The sequence below is a fragment of the Centroberyx affinis genome, unplaced genomic scaffold (assembly GCF_046629955.1).
Source record: "Centroberyx affinis isolate AG114_WGS23_722 - 3 ecotype Tasmania unplaced genomic scaffold, CSIRO-AGI_Caff_v1 ptg001079l_1, whole genome shotgun sequence".
Lineage (NCBI taxonomy): Eukaryota > Metazoa > Chordata > Actinopteri > Beryciformes > Berycidae > Centroberyx > Centroberyx affinis.
In genome coordinates, this window is record NW_027279626.1 from 354,486 (window position 1) to 371,582 (window position 17,097).

The 17,097-nt window shown below is 43.7% G+C and overlaps 1 protein-coding gene across 1 annotated transcript in view; it reads left to right on the plus strand.

The window, feature by feature from the left end:
- Positions 1 to 17,097, plus strand: part of chchd6a (coiled-coil-helix-coiled-coil-helix domain containing 6a) — a 76,954-nt gene that overhangs the window by 23,808 nt on the left and 36,049 nt on the right. The window contains exons 5-6 of the mRNA XM_071523310.1: positions 1,869 to 1,952; positions 14,031 to 14,101. Of these exons, the coding sequence (XP_071379411.1) occupies positions 1,869 to 1,952; positions 14,031 to 14,101 (155 nt within the window). The remainder of the gene's footprint in view (positions 1 to 1,868; positions 1,953 to 14,030; positions 14,102 to 17,097) is intronic.

A 17,097-nucleotide genomic window follows, 5' to 3' on the forward strand; every position in this document is an offset into this window, starting at 1 on the left:
CTTTTTTCCTTTCTTTTCTTACAGCCTGGTCACACACGCTGCCATCATTTTCCCTTTCATTGAAGCCTAAATGGTGTGTGTACGTGTGTGTGTGCATGCATGTTTTTTTTCTTTTCTTTTTTTGTGCATGTGTATATATGTGTGTGTGTGTGTGTGTGTATACGTGAGCTTGTTTGTTTGTTTCAACACACTTGTGTAGGTGCATGCAAATATGAACATACATTATCTGCATGTGTGTCAGCCCATGTAATCACATATGATTTTCTGTGCCGGAGACGGGCACGATGAATGAATGGATGGATGGATGGATGAACAGATGGATGAATAGAGAGAGGCAGGAGAAAGGAGGCGATTTACGTGGGCGTGTAATTTGGGGGTTGCAGCATGATGTTGGTGGCATTTAGTATTGTGTTTGTCACTGCGGGGTGCCTCGCTACTAGGCTATTAGCTTCAACACACTCAACACAGCACAGCAAACAGACTCTGTGTGTGTGTGTGTGTGTGTGTGTGTGTCTTGGTACATTCATGCTTGTGCTGGTATGTATTTAAATGTGCAGGGTGTCTGCAGGTCCTGAGAAACTCTTAAAATGTGCTAAATTGTTATCTTAACTAACTGCTATCTTAACTGTGCATCAGGCACTTCTGCTATTTTTTTGACTGCTAACTTAAAACCTTAACCTTAACCTTAACCTTAAAACCAAGTCTACACTGGAGCAAACTGACTAAAATATGTCATGCTTGGGGGGGGAAACGGATCGGAATTGTTTTGGTTTCCATCAGGAAAGTCGGAGCAGGCAAAAAAACACAAAGAGAGGACAGGGTGCAAAAAAATTAAAGTGAGAAGGAGACCCAGAGCAACAAAGTGCTGCTGCTGGTCTGAGAAGTCTGCTGAAGATGCTGATTCATGTTGGAACTGGGAAAGACTGGCAGCTACTAAATGATAACTGTGTTTGCGGAAGACACTTTCTCTAGAAAGAAGCCGATGTTTACCGCTGATGTTTTAGACCGCTGAAAAAATGTTCTGCTGTCAAACTCCATTGTAACTGCGCTGGAAATATCTCAATGTGAGATCATGTTGTCTACTTCTTGGAGTGTCTTGAAACTCCAATGGGGGGGGAGTTTGGAAAGTGAGTCTGGAAACCAGAAATCACCTGGCCTGAGTCATGGGTATTGATCAACAACCCCCCACAGATATATTGTGGTCTGTAAAAATCGTACTTATTGCCCTTTTCAGTCTTAAACTCAGTTTCAGAGGGATTCAAATTTGTTGCGGTTTGTTGGTGCGCTGTTTTAATCCAGTGACAGATCAGCCCGGTTGTGTAGAACTTTACACATCTATTTCAATTGCGAAATTGGTATCATATTTCATGTGAACTGGCATAAAAAACGGTCTTAAAAAGTCTAGCTTGATGACACTGTTGTGCATGCATTTACAGTACCAGTGTGTATGCGTGTGTGTGTAGTATGCTATAAATCTGCTTGCATTTCCCTGATCCATACCTGTGTATTCATCTCTTCCCTCTTCATGCTGACTCCATAGAATCCAGTGCATACTGCTTTAATGAATACGTCCTCTCATGTGTCATGTTGATATGTCAAGGCAATGCGGATGGGAAGAAGATAGTCATTAGAAACCTTAATGTAATAGATATGCCGATATTACATGGGATACTGACTCAGATATGATTACTTTTTTCCTTTTTCTATAGGGTATGAACAACACATTACCAATTAACACTGTTCATACCGTATAGTTTGAGAAAACGCTGCATACCAGGACACAGTGTAGTTTGTTGTGTGTGTGTGTAATACATTTCTATTTGTGTGTGTGTCTGTGTGTGTGTGTGTGTGTGTGTGTTCTCTTGCAGGCTCAGCAGCTGCAGAAGAAAGATGCGGAGCTGAACGCGTTGGATGCCTTCTACAAGGAGCAGTTGGCACAACTGGAGAAGAGGGTATGGAACAACACACACACACACACACACACTTGCACTAGAGGCTCACACAGACTTCATTAGTTGCACATATAAACGTATGCAGACACACAAATACAAATGCAGGCACATTCTCAGTTGAGCGAACACACACACACACACACACACACCCACACTCTGTAATAATTCTCCACATGGCTTGCTTATATTCATCCAGCCACAGCAGTATGACAGAATGTGAATGGATATAAATGGTCCGTGTTGCAAGTCTCATTACGGGAGCGTCGCAGCATGAACGGCGCGGCCAGCCTCAGTCTGGTTCCACACCTGGATGAAAACACAGCTCCCGACACTCTGAAGCACCCCGACAGCGACAGCCGCTTTAACACGGAAAACAAGCAAGTAAACACAAAAGTTGGTCACATACCGCTCCAGACTTCCACTCGGCCGCTACGACAAGAGGAGAGAGGAGGGAGAGAGGAGGGAGAGAGGAGGTTGCCGGGACCGCCCTAGTTTAGAGGGACATCCTGTTTTGAACGCCTTGTTTATTTCCTTTCCCTCAGCCACCTGCTCTCGTACACAGAAGAAGAGAAGGGGATTTTCCTGTATCGGAAAATCCTTAGCAGAGGGTAGGACTGGAAGGAAAGGGGATGCGCTGAAGTCAAAACGAATTCAACCCTGGCTTTCCAGTTAAAATGAATGAATGAATGAATTTCTTTATTTATAAGGGAGGAGAGGAAGGAAAGCAGATGTGCTACCGTAAGAACAAAATCAGCCCTGACTTTCCAATTGAAATAAATGAATGAATGAATAAATGAATGAATGGATGATGATGATGATGATGATTAGTAGTACTATATTTTATTAAAACTTCAAAACTGAGTTACAAAGTGCGTTACAGACGATTATACAACAAGTAGTTTCTGCCAGACAATCTGATTGGTCAAAGAGCTGTTTTATTTATTTATTGGTTGCTATGACAACTAGGCTTAGGCATTATCCTCAATTTATATTCGATACTGCAGAAAATCATTGTGATATTCGTGAAATACCGCGATATTCGATAACTCCGACAACTTCTGTGGTTAGTTAACAATCTTTCTTGTTCTCTGCTATTATTATTGTGTACGGCTGTGATGTAGTAGGGATGATGCACAGCCATAAAGTATGGTCTCTTGGGTGTTATTTCTACAGTTATATTTAACCAATAATAATGTGAATCGAAATTAGGCTACAGCAGAATAAAACAAGCAAATACAAGTAAAAGCACACTAGTTAAAAGCTTGACTGTAAGTGTGATTTAAGAGATGACACTCATTTCCTCCTGAGGACCCGTCCCAAGCCCTTTCCTTTGTCTGTGCGTCTCTGACATTTCCCGGGCAGGAAAGGTGCGGAAGCTGCGGGTCTGGAGTTAAGTCTCAGCCTCAACCAGGCTGCACACAAGAAGGACCTTTACACTGGCTCTCAGGGGAAGCCGCTACTCTGGCTCTCAGACGGAGGAGACCTTTACAGGGGCATTTATGCTTAAAATCAAAGTGTTACGTTGTGTGCGCTGTGACGCGGGCGGGCCCCGGTCCTCCGGAGGGAGCGGCGGGAGCAGAGGGAGAGGGGCGACCGTGACCTCGGGGCGGGACGCGTGACGATCTCGCGACGTCACGGGTTAAAGTTTCGTCGCGATTCATGTTATTTCCGTTCATAAATTTACAGTGCCGTCTGACGATCAGCCCTTTCCATCCCAAGGAAAACCCTGTGATGGAGATTTGCATTACTATAGCAGCAGCAGAAACTCATTGAAAAGGCCTTTCAGTGGGGAAACCCTATACAGTACATTCAACCAATGGTGTCACACATGCTAGTCAATTAAAAAGGTAAAACTAGATTGGATATCCATTAACTATGATTGACATTTCCCCTTTTTCTGCTGTTGGATGCCTCATGTAACTACCAGAGAGGGCAAGACATTAGTTTGCCACTTTTGTAAACAAACCTGTGGCATGAGAAGATGGTGGAAGAATAATATGCTCCGAAAAAAGGTTCCGGGTCTGTTATTTGGACCTGGTTTGGATTTGTTAAATCCGACTCTGCTCATTTCTAAAATTGTCCAAAATTGATTCAGCATCCATTCACTCACTTAAACGTTCATTCATTCATTCATTCATTCATTTGTTCATTCATTCATTCATTCAGTTAGTCAGTCAATCATTTATTCACATTCATTTTTATATAATGTGTCATTCGTTATTTCTGCTTGCTGTTGGAAAACTGGAAAAGAGTTCATCACTAACAGAAGTGTTGAATAAATCTCTTGATAAGGGTTGGCCCACTAGTTTTCAAAGTTTTTCAATAATTTGTGTGTGTGTGTGTGTGTGTGATGTTATGTTATGTTCAGTGTCTGTCATAAGCTCCAATAAGAGGATAGAGTTCTTGGTAGCCACTGACTTGAGCAATAGGCTTTTCCTCTGTTGGTTAAATTCAGAGTCTGGGCTTATTTAAACTAGGCGTGTCCAATCCTGTGCTGCTAGCCTGCCTCCGTGCTGTGAAGACAAGAAGGTTTTTTTTTATCATTCTTTCTTTTTTCCGTCTTTCTTTCTTTCTAGATCTTTTTTTCTTTCCAGATTTTTCTGTCTTTCCAGATCTTTCTTTCTTTCTTTCTTTCTTTCTTGCTTTCTTTGTGACCACTAGAGGCCATAGCTTGTGACTGTCACGTGAATAAGGTGCACTCACACACACACACGCACACACACACACACACACACACACACACACACAGCCCAATTATGTCAGCATCTTTCTTTCTTTCTTTCTTTCTTTCTTTGTGACCACTAGAGGCCATAGCTTGTGACTGTCACATGAATAAGATGCACTCACACACACACACACACGCGCGTACACACACACACATACACACACACACAGCCCAATTATGTCAGCAAAGCACAAAATCTTTGTTCTAATTACCATGCAATCAGCATAAATAAACATTTAATACCTCTGTGAATTGCCTCTGTACACACACACACACACACACACAGGTCTTGGTGTCAGATGCCGGTTATTTATATTAGTCTCATTAGTAACAGGTTGGGTTTGCCCAGAGAGTAGAAGACTGGCAGGCTGGCATACGGGTGGCACAAGCTGTGTTTGCTGTTAGGCTTAGGATGTTTGGAGACAGACCTGTGTGTGTGTGTGTGTGTGTGTGTGTCAGATACGTGTTGTTCTGCATGCACGCTGTATATATGGGTGCGCTGGTACTGTATGTGTGCAGGAGTGTGTTTGTCTGTGCAGTGTGTGCAGGGTTTAGTGTGTTTGCAGACCGCAGCAGAGCAGGGAGCCACATAATGCTGTGGTTTTAGTCTGTTTGACTGCTCAAAATGTTGTCACTGCTGGAGGTTTAGGTCTTTCACACTGCTCATCTGAACCGAACCAAGACGAGCCAAGCCGGACTGAGTTAGGCTGATGTCACTGTTATTGTTTTTAACTTGTTTTTACCTGGCATTAAAGCACATCCCGGGTTAGGCTATAAGGACAATTTGTGTCAGAGTATGACAGTATGCATCTTGGAGTTGAAAAATGTTTGTGATTTCAGCTAAGAAATGACAGTCACAATGGTCTTATCTTTTCTGCTCTGTGAGCTCAGCTGAACTCACCACTGTGTAGGAGACAAGATGGACTCAGTTTGTTTTGTTTGTTTACTCTTCAAGCTCATTTGGGGAATAAATTGGTGTTAAATTTTATTTGAACTGGCATTAAAAAGTCTTAAAAAGTTATACATTCAACTTACATAAACCTGTAGTCACCCTGTTTGTGGTTTTCCTTCAGTAATAAAAAAGGGATTTTTTTTCAGTCATGAATGACTTCATTCAGATTTTGCTCAAAATATTGTGATAATATCGAACAATGAAACTTGTATTGTGTATCAAACTGAACTGTGAGCTCAATGTATCCTTAAATTCCTAGTCCTGGGTGTTCAGTTTGGATGAAGCAAAACAAGTCCAGGTCTAAATGCACCCAAGATGCACTGAAGATCTCACTCACCTCCGGAGGTGGTCCACACATAGCAATTATGGAAACAGAAATTAACTTAAGTGCACAGATTTAACCATGAAACACACAAATCAAATCAGACAGTACCATAGTGGTAAAAACAGAGGAAGTGACATGCATGGCAGTCTGCGGTTTGTGCGAAAAATCCAATTTAATTTGTATACTGAAGAAGCATTTTATCATCAGGTGTAAATGAAATCCTGCCAAATCAAATGTAGACAATCTGGATACGAGATGCTTGTTCTAGCCAAGTGGAAATGGGTCCCTAGTGGCACTAGTGGCTGACAGATTATGTCTCTCCTCTTGGGACTCAGGCTCTTGAAACCCCATAAGAGCTTCTTGATTGGAGACCCACTAGACATCGGCCCGTAGCTTAAGACCTGGTGCTTCGAGCCAGCACCCCCTTTTTAACATTAAAGAGAATGGAGAGCAACTACAATGTGTACAAAAAGTCTGCTTTGTGCCACATGTTGTCATGGAAGCAAACCGAGTGCCACGGGAGCTGCTTTTTCATATCAACAACACAGTGATTTTCTTGTGTCTTACATATGTTCACGTGCCAGACATGACCCATCGAAGCATGTAGTCCCAAGCGCACCTTCTCTTTGCATTGTTGGAAATAAAATACCCGATGTTATTAACACCATGCGAGTCCTCAAACCTGACTGAATTCTCCATCCACGCACAGATCGTATTCACCGCCGCGTTCCGTGTCCAGAGCAGTAAGAGTGTGAACAAGCCCTAATGGGTTTGACATGCAGTGGGGGAAAAAGCCTGTTAGAAATGCAGGGGAAATGCCTTTTTGGAGCGCATTGGGCAACCCCGACTTGAACCCAGTCAGTCACAGGCAGTTCTGGCATGACATTAGAGTAAGCGAACGGATTTACTAGCCGGAACCGCGCGCCTCAACTTTTCACCCGTCGAGTGACAAGTGGCAAGATGCTGTTCACTGTTTGAGTCGGAGAGAGTAAGACAACAGCTGTATACAGATAACAGATGTTTTTTGACGTTAGTTGGTGCATTAGGATGTCGTGCATTTCTTTGTTTTCCTCTACAGAAAGAATTAAACGTGACCAACATTAGGTTTTTTGTAAAATTTTGTACCCTTGATTCCGATGAAAACATATATTTTGTCACTTCAGACACTTGCGTTTACCTGTAATTTCTCCCTCATTCTTCCTTTGTCTTTTCGTTTCTCCTCGTCCGTCAATTTCCGTCTCTTTCTCCATCGCTGTCCGTCTCTCTCTCTCTTTCTCTCTTTCTCTCTCTCTCTCTCTCTCCTTCTCCTGTCACGGCAGAGTGTAGTTTTGAAGCTGGTGGAAATAGAGCGTACAGAAGGAGATAATAATCCTCCTCCAAGTCTGACAGGCTGCTTGACACGCTGTCGGCAGGGGCCTCCACGTCGTGCACCGCGAATATCTGCCCCGCCACACACACACACACACACACACACACACACACACACACACACACACACACACACACACACACACACACACACACACACACACTCCTTCTTTAATCCAACTAATGCCATGGCAGTACCTTTATACCTGGCTAGAGAGCGGAGCAGAGAACTTTATTAAGATGACATGCACACACACACACACGCATGCACAAACACATCTATACACACATGCACATGTACTTGGATACACACACCTACATACTTAACATATGCATTCACGTACACCCATGTTGACAGACACATACACACATTTGCTTACGCGTACAGCCATGTTGTCAACATGCTGGCACACACTTGCATCTATAAACACACGTAGACACACCACACACACAAATACACACGCGCACACACACACACACACCGTTTCTCCCCAGGCCCTCATAGGCTAACCAATCACAAATTCATTTACTTCAAAGCTGGGAGGAGGAGGGGGACGAATGCATTTTAATTGTGTTTTTTTTTTTTTCTTTTTTTTTCTAGGCTGCTCATCCCTCTTTTTTTTCCCAACAAATTTCCCAGCATGTTAGACTGGAATACATGTCAGAGTCACTGTGAGCGTGTGTGTGTGCGCGTGTGTGTGTATTCATAACACTTCTTCGCCTGTGGAACCGATGGAGCCGGGTTTAGCATTCTGATCAGAACCCCAGAATTATGGGGGGGTTTTTTTGGGGTTTTTTTGGGGGTTTTTTTAACGGCGTATTAAAAACTCGACTTTTCTGCCGTGTTGCACTTTCTTATGGAAATGCGTGCACTCCGGGCCCCGTGTAGGCCGAGTCAAAGTTTAACGCTTTCATCCCGTGGAAAAAAAAAGGTATCTGCTCAATATGCTGCGGCGAGGGCTTGTGAATATGCTTATTAGTTTAGCTTGTTAGCAATATTTCCACTGAGGCTGCATCCCATCTGGAGATGAAGATATGAGCTTCATAACAAGTTAACGTTACCAAACATTGCGGAGCCGGGGCTAACGTTGCCGTCGCCTCATTATTTTGGCTGAGCAAAAAAAAAAAAAAAATGCAAGTAAAAGTTCCTTAAGGGTGGGAAGCACACCATGAGATATCCAAAATCTTAAATCCAATCAGCTGCAAGATTGGATTTGAGCAGCAAAGTGGCTGTCCCAGCTGTCCAGGTGAGGGTGCTGCAAGACAGGAAAAAATACAAAACTAGATTTTCAGCCAGAACTTCTAAATATGTGGGGATAAATCATATAAAATGTCTCTATTTTGGTTCTCTTTTCACCAAATTACTAATCTAAATAGCATAACACACAATTCTCATCATGTCTTTTAACCTCCTATGGTGTCAGATGGGTGGGCGGGACCGCATCAGGACAATTCAGATAGTGTCAGTTCGGTTGTCAATCATGAACAGATATATCGAATTGACGTAATTGTCATTAGGCTAAAACCCACCATATTTGCAGGTCTGCTCTAGAGTAAAGACTGGATACCAACATGGCGTCCCATATACGGTATATACGTCTCTGGGCTATGTGCTGTAGGCTCACAGCTAATGGTAGCAGTTGTGTTAGAGCGATTAACTGACTAGGCTTTCCATTAGTGACCTGCTCGACCCTTCAGAAGCTGCGGCACGGAAGAATATAAGACACACGCACACAAAAGAACAAGATTAAAAGCGGATATGAATACGGATGGACACATATAGGACACGCTGACGCACATCTCTCAAAGCACACACACACACACACGGGCCTACACACACATAGGCCGGGGTTAATATCATGACTCGGCGGTAAATACCTTGTTGTTGGATGCTGTCGCCACAGTCGGGCCAGAGCGAAAGGTTAGATGAAGTGGGAGTGCGTGTGTGTGTGTGGGTTAAAAGGCTGCTCCTTTTACAGCTGGATCAAAGAGAGACCTGCGTGTGTGTGTGTGTGTGTGTGAGCGAGTGAGAGAGTGTTTTTTTGTGTATACCTTTGCCACCCGCCTACGCACGAGTGCATGTGGCGTCTGCAAAAATTCAGATTTTTTTGTGTTGTTTCTGTAGGTTTGTGTGCGTACTATACATGAAGGGTAAGTGTGTGTGTTTGTAATGTTAACCCTGCGTTCACACTGCGAGCAACTTGATGGGTCGCTCTAGTCTGACTAATTGTGGGCGGGGCAGCTACAAAACTTGACATTTGCATCATCATGCAGTGCTTTTTGCATATTGATTGTGTTCTTTTCTTTCATCCCCATCCCTGTCGCAGCCAATATCAGCCATTCCCGAGTAATGAGGAGAGAAGCCTTGGTAAACCACAGTGATCCCTCCCTACCTCCTTTGGCTGAAGTAGATATTGACCAGATTAACACAGCAGGGGGGACTGAGCAAAGTTGGGAGAGACAGGTGGGGGGCGGATAAAGAGAGAGAGAGAGAGGTGGAGAGGGTCCTCGCAGAAGATGCTTGAACCCTTACCCGCTCACTCATTGCTATAGGTAGGAGCGTCGGCTAAATGTCCAAATTATAGGTCAGGAAGGTTTTCATAGAGGATGACGAGGGGGGGGGAAGGAATCAAAGTAAATTGCGAGGTCGGAGTGATGGGAGAAGAGCAAGAGAAGGGATTGTGGCAATGATGGAAGATGACATGGATAACAGGGAGTTAAGGGAGTTACTGAAGAGGATTATGAAAGATGAAGAAAGATTGAAGACGGGGATCGTGGCAGACAGGGTTCAACCGAAATGGCTTTTTGAAGACCAATGTTACTGGTATTTTTTGATTGAAGTTGCCTATATTTTGCGCTGGTATTCAATATCTTTAAGTTTGACGATTTCCAGGCCAAATACTAATAAAAGTATTCAGTGTTTCCCCCCAGAACTGTATTCTTGCCAGGGGGGGAAAAACCTCTGAAAAAGCATTTAGACCACTGAAACTCAGGATAATAATGTGTTAAATTGTTGGATTAGAATCAATTCAATCAATAAGAGCTTCCCATAGAATATCAGTGTAGTATTGATCAATTATACAATAAATATATAATCAAACAAACTGCATCATATCCATCATGTCAGAGATGGACAACACTGACTGGTTGATATCCGATTTTTTAATAAAAGGCAAATATCCACTCAATATTTCGTCAAACCAGGTCTAATCCTAGTGGCAAGTGAGTACAGATAGAGTTCAGTGGTACCAACAGAGGATGATGAAGGAAGGATGAAGGAGGAAGATGAGTGCAGATAGGGGAATACCGTATATGCATGGAGGTGAAGGAGCTTTTCAAAGAGGATGAGCAAGGAAGGAAATATGACAAGAGCAGAAGGAAGAGGGGGATGGTGGCAGACGAGTGCCAGTGTGACAAGTGCGAGACGAGGCAGATGCCAGCTGCTGGATCAGAAACCCGGCAAATCCCCCTTAATTCATTGGCGTCACCATGGCAACCGATGATGCCGCTGCAGCCGCAGCGAATGCCGCTCGTATTCCTTTGTTTTCCTACGTGAAACTTCAGTTCACCCCGAAGCAAAATTCATGTTAATCCCACTTTATTGGACGTTTCACTGTTAGTATGATTTGTTTTTAACATCCAGCTCTGATCCTGGATTGGGTCCAGGAGCGAACCTGGGCCAAAAATTACCTCCACCCACCCACATCTACAAAGAAAATTATAGAGGTAACACTGGTTATTTATTACAAAATTTGTCCCTACTCTCATTAACCATCCTGTTCATCAATCACACCTGCAGGTTTTGCCTCTTGATGCCATCGCAGATTAGAGCCTTTGCTCTCTGAGACTTCTGCATCTTCACAAACAGACTCTCAAAGATGATATGAATGATGAGAGTAAATTCCCCTTCAGGCACTATTGTTGGAAGAAGCCTAAAGAGAGCAGACCAGGGCTAGAGTCTCAAATGTCTTCATTCCATTATTCCTTCTTGCTTTCTTCTTCCTTCATCAAAAACGATTGGAGGCCTACATGAGGGAGGCTTGGTGTCAATATCCAGCCATTCGGGGAGGTAACCAACCATCATTTGGAAGTCCGATTTTATCCTCGAAAAATCAAATTGGCTGGTAAAGTAGTGAAAGCGGCTGGCGGACTTTGGGACTTGCTGTGGCCTGAAGACAAAAGGTTACTTTCCTTCCCTGCTAGCAACACATGCACTCAATCACTGCTACAGTACATTACTGCTCTGGCCTTGAGGGGAATACTTTGGGAAATGTAGGTGTTGTTCTCTTTTCAGCTGTCAGAGGCCACAGCGACATGATGGAGGGACACAGGCTTTGTGTCACATTATACCTTTTCAGTGTAGAATTCAATGGCAACTATAGCAGTAATGCAGGATAGATGTACGTTCTGTGTTTTTTTTCCTTGTGGTCACGACATTAATGACTATTCCCAAGGTAGGGAGGTTAAGTCAAGTCAAGAGGCATGATTCACACACAAACACACACACACACACACACACACACCGGGCCTAATCCTGCCCTTAGCAGTCGAGGCAAATGAAGGTTTCTCCCCAATTAATCGCATCTCTCACTCTCTCTTCTCACTCCTTTGCCTCTCTTTCTTCTCCCTTACTTTCTTCTTCTGCTTCTCTCTTTCTTTATTCTTGCCTTACCTCTCTCCTAACTCTCCCCCCCCCGTCCCCTCCGTCCCCAGCTGGTACGGTTTGCTGGTTAAATATTTGGGGGGGATGCCGGGAGCCGGGAGGCCTAAGCCAGGAGGATCAGCGGTGGAGAGGCTGCAGTTGTTGTGGATTAGCTGCTTGTTTTATCATAATACCGCTGCCTGCCTGCCTGCCTGCCTGCCTGCCTGCCTGCCTGCCTGCCTGGGGTTTTTCGCGCTCCTCGGCCAAGCCGCGTAGTCAGAAATCATGATATCTTAAAAAATGTATGAGTAATGCACCTCGTTATTGCCGAGGCTCGGGTTCGGTAGAGAGGGGCCGCTGGATTCACAAAACCTTCTTATGGAGAAAAAAAAAAAAGTACATCTCCTCGAGTTCTGCTTTTCCTTCATAAATTCTGCGTTAAGAACGTGTTTTTTTGCGAATTGAGGCCCCGGGGTCTCCGGTGCGGTTAAGGTTAGAGTTGAGTTAATGTTTAGGTTTAAAATCAACTTTTTGTTTTTTTAGGCGAGGCCCCGAAGAGCTGTGAAGCGTCGCTGAATTGACAAAAGGGGTTTATAAGGCGAGGAATGGCGATGGGGAGGGAAAGAGAAAGACGGAGGAGAAGAGGAAGGTGTTGGGGAAGACAGATAAAGAAATGGAGCGCAGGGAAGAAATGAGCTGGTCCGAGTGCGGGGATATTCTCCATCATCTTACTTTATCAGAATCAGAATCAGAATCAGCTTTATTGGCCAAGTATGTACACATACAAGGAATTTGACTCCGGCTTTTCCATTGCTCACAATGTACTTACACAGAATAAATATACAGCTGAAAACAAGGACAACACAATGGACAGAGGTAACCTAAACATCTAACTACTATGTACAAATATGCATATATATATAAAAAAGTATAGAAAGTATATATATATATATATATATAGTATATATATACACATAAGTAAACAACACTGGGACAGTAGTGCAATGGTGCAGAGTGCAAAGATGCTGGAATAAATATTATATATTATATACACAAATCAGCTATTCTACGGATGATGATGATGATGATGATGATGATGATGGGGGGGCGGCGTGAATCATATACATGAGGTAGGTGTTACAGGTTTATTGCACAGGGATAGTTTCTGTCATTAAGTGATTTAATTGTTCATCAGCGTGATGGCCTGTGAGAAGAAACTGTTCTTGTGTCTGGTTGTTTTGGCGTACAGTGTTCTGTAGCGGAGCGTACAGTGTTCTTCCAGCTCCTACCAGAGGGGAGGAGCTGGAACAGGTTGTGTCCAGGGTGTGATGGGTGATCTTTCCTGCCCGCTTTCTGACTCTGGAGATGTACAAGTCAGGTCGGCACCAATGATTTTTTCTGCAGTCCCGACTGTCCTTTGTAGTCTGTTCCTGTCCTCTTTGGTGGCCGATCCAAACCAGACAGTGATGGATGTGCAGAGAACAGACTGGATTATTGCAGAGTAGAACTGGATCAGCAGCTCCTGTGGCAGGCTGAACTTCCTGAGCTGGCGTAGGAAGTACATCCTCTGCTGGGCCTTTTTGATGAGTGTGTCTATGTTGGACGCCCACCTGGGAGATTGTGGATCCCAGAAACCTGAAGGTTTCCACCGCAGACACGGTGCTGTTGAGTATGGTGAGGGGGGGGCAGTGTTGGGGGGCTCCTCCTGAAGTCCACTGTCATCTCCACAGTTTTGAGCTTGTTGCCAGGTTGTTATGACCACACCAGAGGGCCAGCTGTTCAACCTCAGATGGGTCTCCTGAGGTGCTGTCGTTTGTGTAGAGGGAGAAGAGCAGAGGGGAGAGCACAAGAATGCAAACAACTAACACACACACACACACACACACACACACACACATGCAAACATTTAAAAAACGACAGACTATGAAAGCATGCACAGCACGCCCAAACGCATCCACTTGCCATAGCAAACAAAAGAATGCAAATATGAAAATGAACACATAAAAAATAAACTCACAGAGATGTTGTTTGTGTTGTGTGTGTGTGTGTGTGTGTGTGTCTTTCAGAACTTGGAACGGTACAAACACAGCAGTGAGCAGTTCCACCAAGCTGCCTCCATGACCGAAGCGAACGTGAGGTGAGATATATACACACACACACACGCACACACACACACACACTAATTTGCAGCCCATGGTTATAAAGGTGAGGACATATTCCCTTGAGCCCCCGGTGCACACACACACACACACACACACACACACACACGCCAGACTAATAACCAGCAGTAGATAACAATCTCCTCTTTTCCCCATTTATTTTTTTTTCTCCCGACCAGTTAAATGCAAACATTCCCTTGAGCAAACCTGACTAATGTGATAAGTGTTTTAATTGGCTGCTTTGATTAAGCAGAGTTTAACAATACCCTATTTCCCAATCCTCGCCTCTCACCGCGGACTTGTAATGAGCCACAGCCGGGGAAAAGGTAGCTCATTACTGCCGCTGCAGTCTGTAAAAACGCAGAGCTGTAATTCACATTAGAGACCAGGCCTCGATTCACGGCTGAATTCTGTGTCAAACCCGGTAATGGGCCTTTTCATTGATAAGTCTCACCCAATACGGCCGAACCGAAAGTTATTCCGGTAGATTTATGCGTTTACTTCACACTCCGGAACTTTTCCCTTCTCCCCGATTTGACTTTTAAGACAGGGACCTGAATGAGGAATGCAGTCTCCGGAGGTTAGAGAAGCGGAAGATAATTGCCAGTTCGAATCCCGAGATGTGGGAGGGGAGAGGACGAGTAACGCTCTCAACCCCCCCCCCCCTGCTTAACCCCCGACTAAACCTAACCCTGGATCAATAAAGGGTAAAACAAAAAAATCAAAACCATAAAACGATCACTGAAGAAACACAGGGCTGAGCGGTTGCTTCTCTTCACCCCCCCCCCCCCCCCCTTTTTTTTTACTAAAAAAAAAAAAAAAAAAAAGCCCTCCTTTTTCCACAGCTAAGTAATCACCTGCTGACTACACATTCACACCCAATCCCTGCGCTTTATTCTTAAACCTGATGATAACAGGGAGCTTTGGGCTCTGTTTGCCCCCCCCTCTACACACTCCCCTCCCCCTCCCCCCCCCCCCTACCTCCTTGTGTGCTAGCCTGGTATTTAACACACCATTTCCATGGTTATCTGGAGTGAATGAATGCCACCATCGGCAGCCCGGGCGTATGAGAGCCCCCATTACAGTGAGATTAAACAACGACGCCGACGTGTTTTTTTTATCTCTGCCGATGCTGTAGACCAGGTGATCCTGCCTCTGGGGAATACTGTACTGTAATACCTCTAATCCTCCGCTGGTATGGATGATGTGTGTGTGTGTGTGGAGGGGGAACGGGGGGGGTACTCTAAACCCGTGAGTGTTTTATCAGAGCAGATAAAACGATCACCGCTCAGGAAGGTAATTTACAGTACCTTCATGGTCAATTATATGCTGCTTTTACAGGTTTTAGACAGTGGATTAAGCTCCCTCTCATGCTGTAATCTAGTGGAACCCTAACCTCTGGGGAATCCAGTGGTAATACCTTAATGAATGAAGGATACGTGCCTGTGTGTGCGTGGGTATATCAGTATATGGTGTCAGAATAGAATATGGTGACAAATACAGTATGGCATGTAAATGCGATGTGCTTCATATGGACCTGTATAGATCAATGGCCCTACCACTGCAAGTTAGGTTGATTCCCTCCGGGGGCCACCCGTGCTTAATATGTACACACACATGGTAACTGTAAGTAACCTTGGATGAAAGCGTCTGCTAGGCTCGGGGCTAGGGGCTTTATCGCAAGATATTATTGAAAATGTTATGATGCAATTTAGAAGAAATCCAATTTTTTTTTAAAAGACATAAACAGAAAAAATATATTTTGGCGGGACAGTATTGCGATAAATTTTGGATATTGCCCAAGCCTAGTGTCCGCCAAACAACATATGTTTTCTACCAAATGGTATCATATATGCCCGCCTTCTTTTTAGACATGCATATAGGCTAATAGGTGATTTATTCCTAATTGTTTTCTTGAAACGCTTTTGTCTTGGACTCTTTCTCTTTCTATGAGCAATTGTCTGTACATATGCATGAGTTACATAGTGTATAATTTAAATTCACACGTTGCATGTGACCCACATTTTGTGTAATTAGATTAGTCTTCTTCCTAAACGACATGAGTAAACACGAGAAAAGCCAAGCCTTGTCTTTTGTTGGAGAAAATCATATTGTTAGCAATCGCTTTGCATAATAACACACTGCAAGGGCAGTATAATTTATGTTGCCAAGAGGTTTAATCTCATAAATGGATATATGACTTATTTTGTACGATATATCACATGACTCCTTGGTTTCTTTTGTAAGTACTCAAAATGGATTCATTTAAATGGGCTTACAATGGGCTAGCCCTCTACAACACAGTGGTTATGATACTTTGCCTCCAAAGTAACATGCTCATGTGCATCAATCTGTTATTTTCTGCTCTGTTACCTTGAAGTTTGAAAAACATCAGGGAAATGAATAATGAATTTCATCAATATGACGAGGAGATGGCACAGTTCTTCTGCTTTTGGATGTAGTATCCTACAACCAAAAGGCTAATACCTCACTGGGACTAGGATCTGGTCAGGTCAGGTCAGTGAACCTTCACTGCAAAAAATGTCCATCTTAACAAGTCATTCAGTCAAGTATTGAGTTTGAAAATCTTGTGAAAAAGAACAAGTGAAAAAGTCTGCAAATGGGGTGAGAATATCACTCGTGTCCAATGCATTTTCACCTGCTTTGAGAATTTATATCTATATATTTATATCGCTCCACTAGTGTCAAGTATCAAGTCGTGTCATTTGATGTAAGAACTCCCATTACTTTTACTTCCTGGAAAACAGAATCTTTAATGGTGACCTCATGCTGCACTAGTACTGTAGGCGTAAACATGAATTCCAACCAATAAAGCCATTATAGAGTTTTGAACAATCCCGCCCCTCTGCCCCTCCCATCAAATAAAACTGCCTTTCTCTCCCTGACTGATATTCCATTGGTTTAGACTTTTGAATAATCCCTCACTGCATTATGTCCCGCCCCAACATCCTGT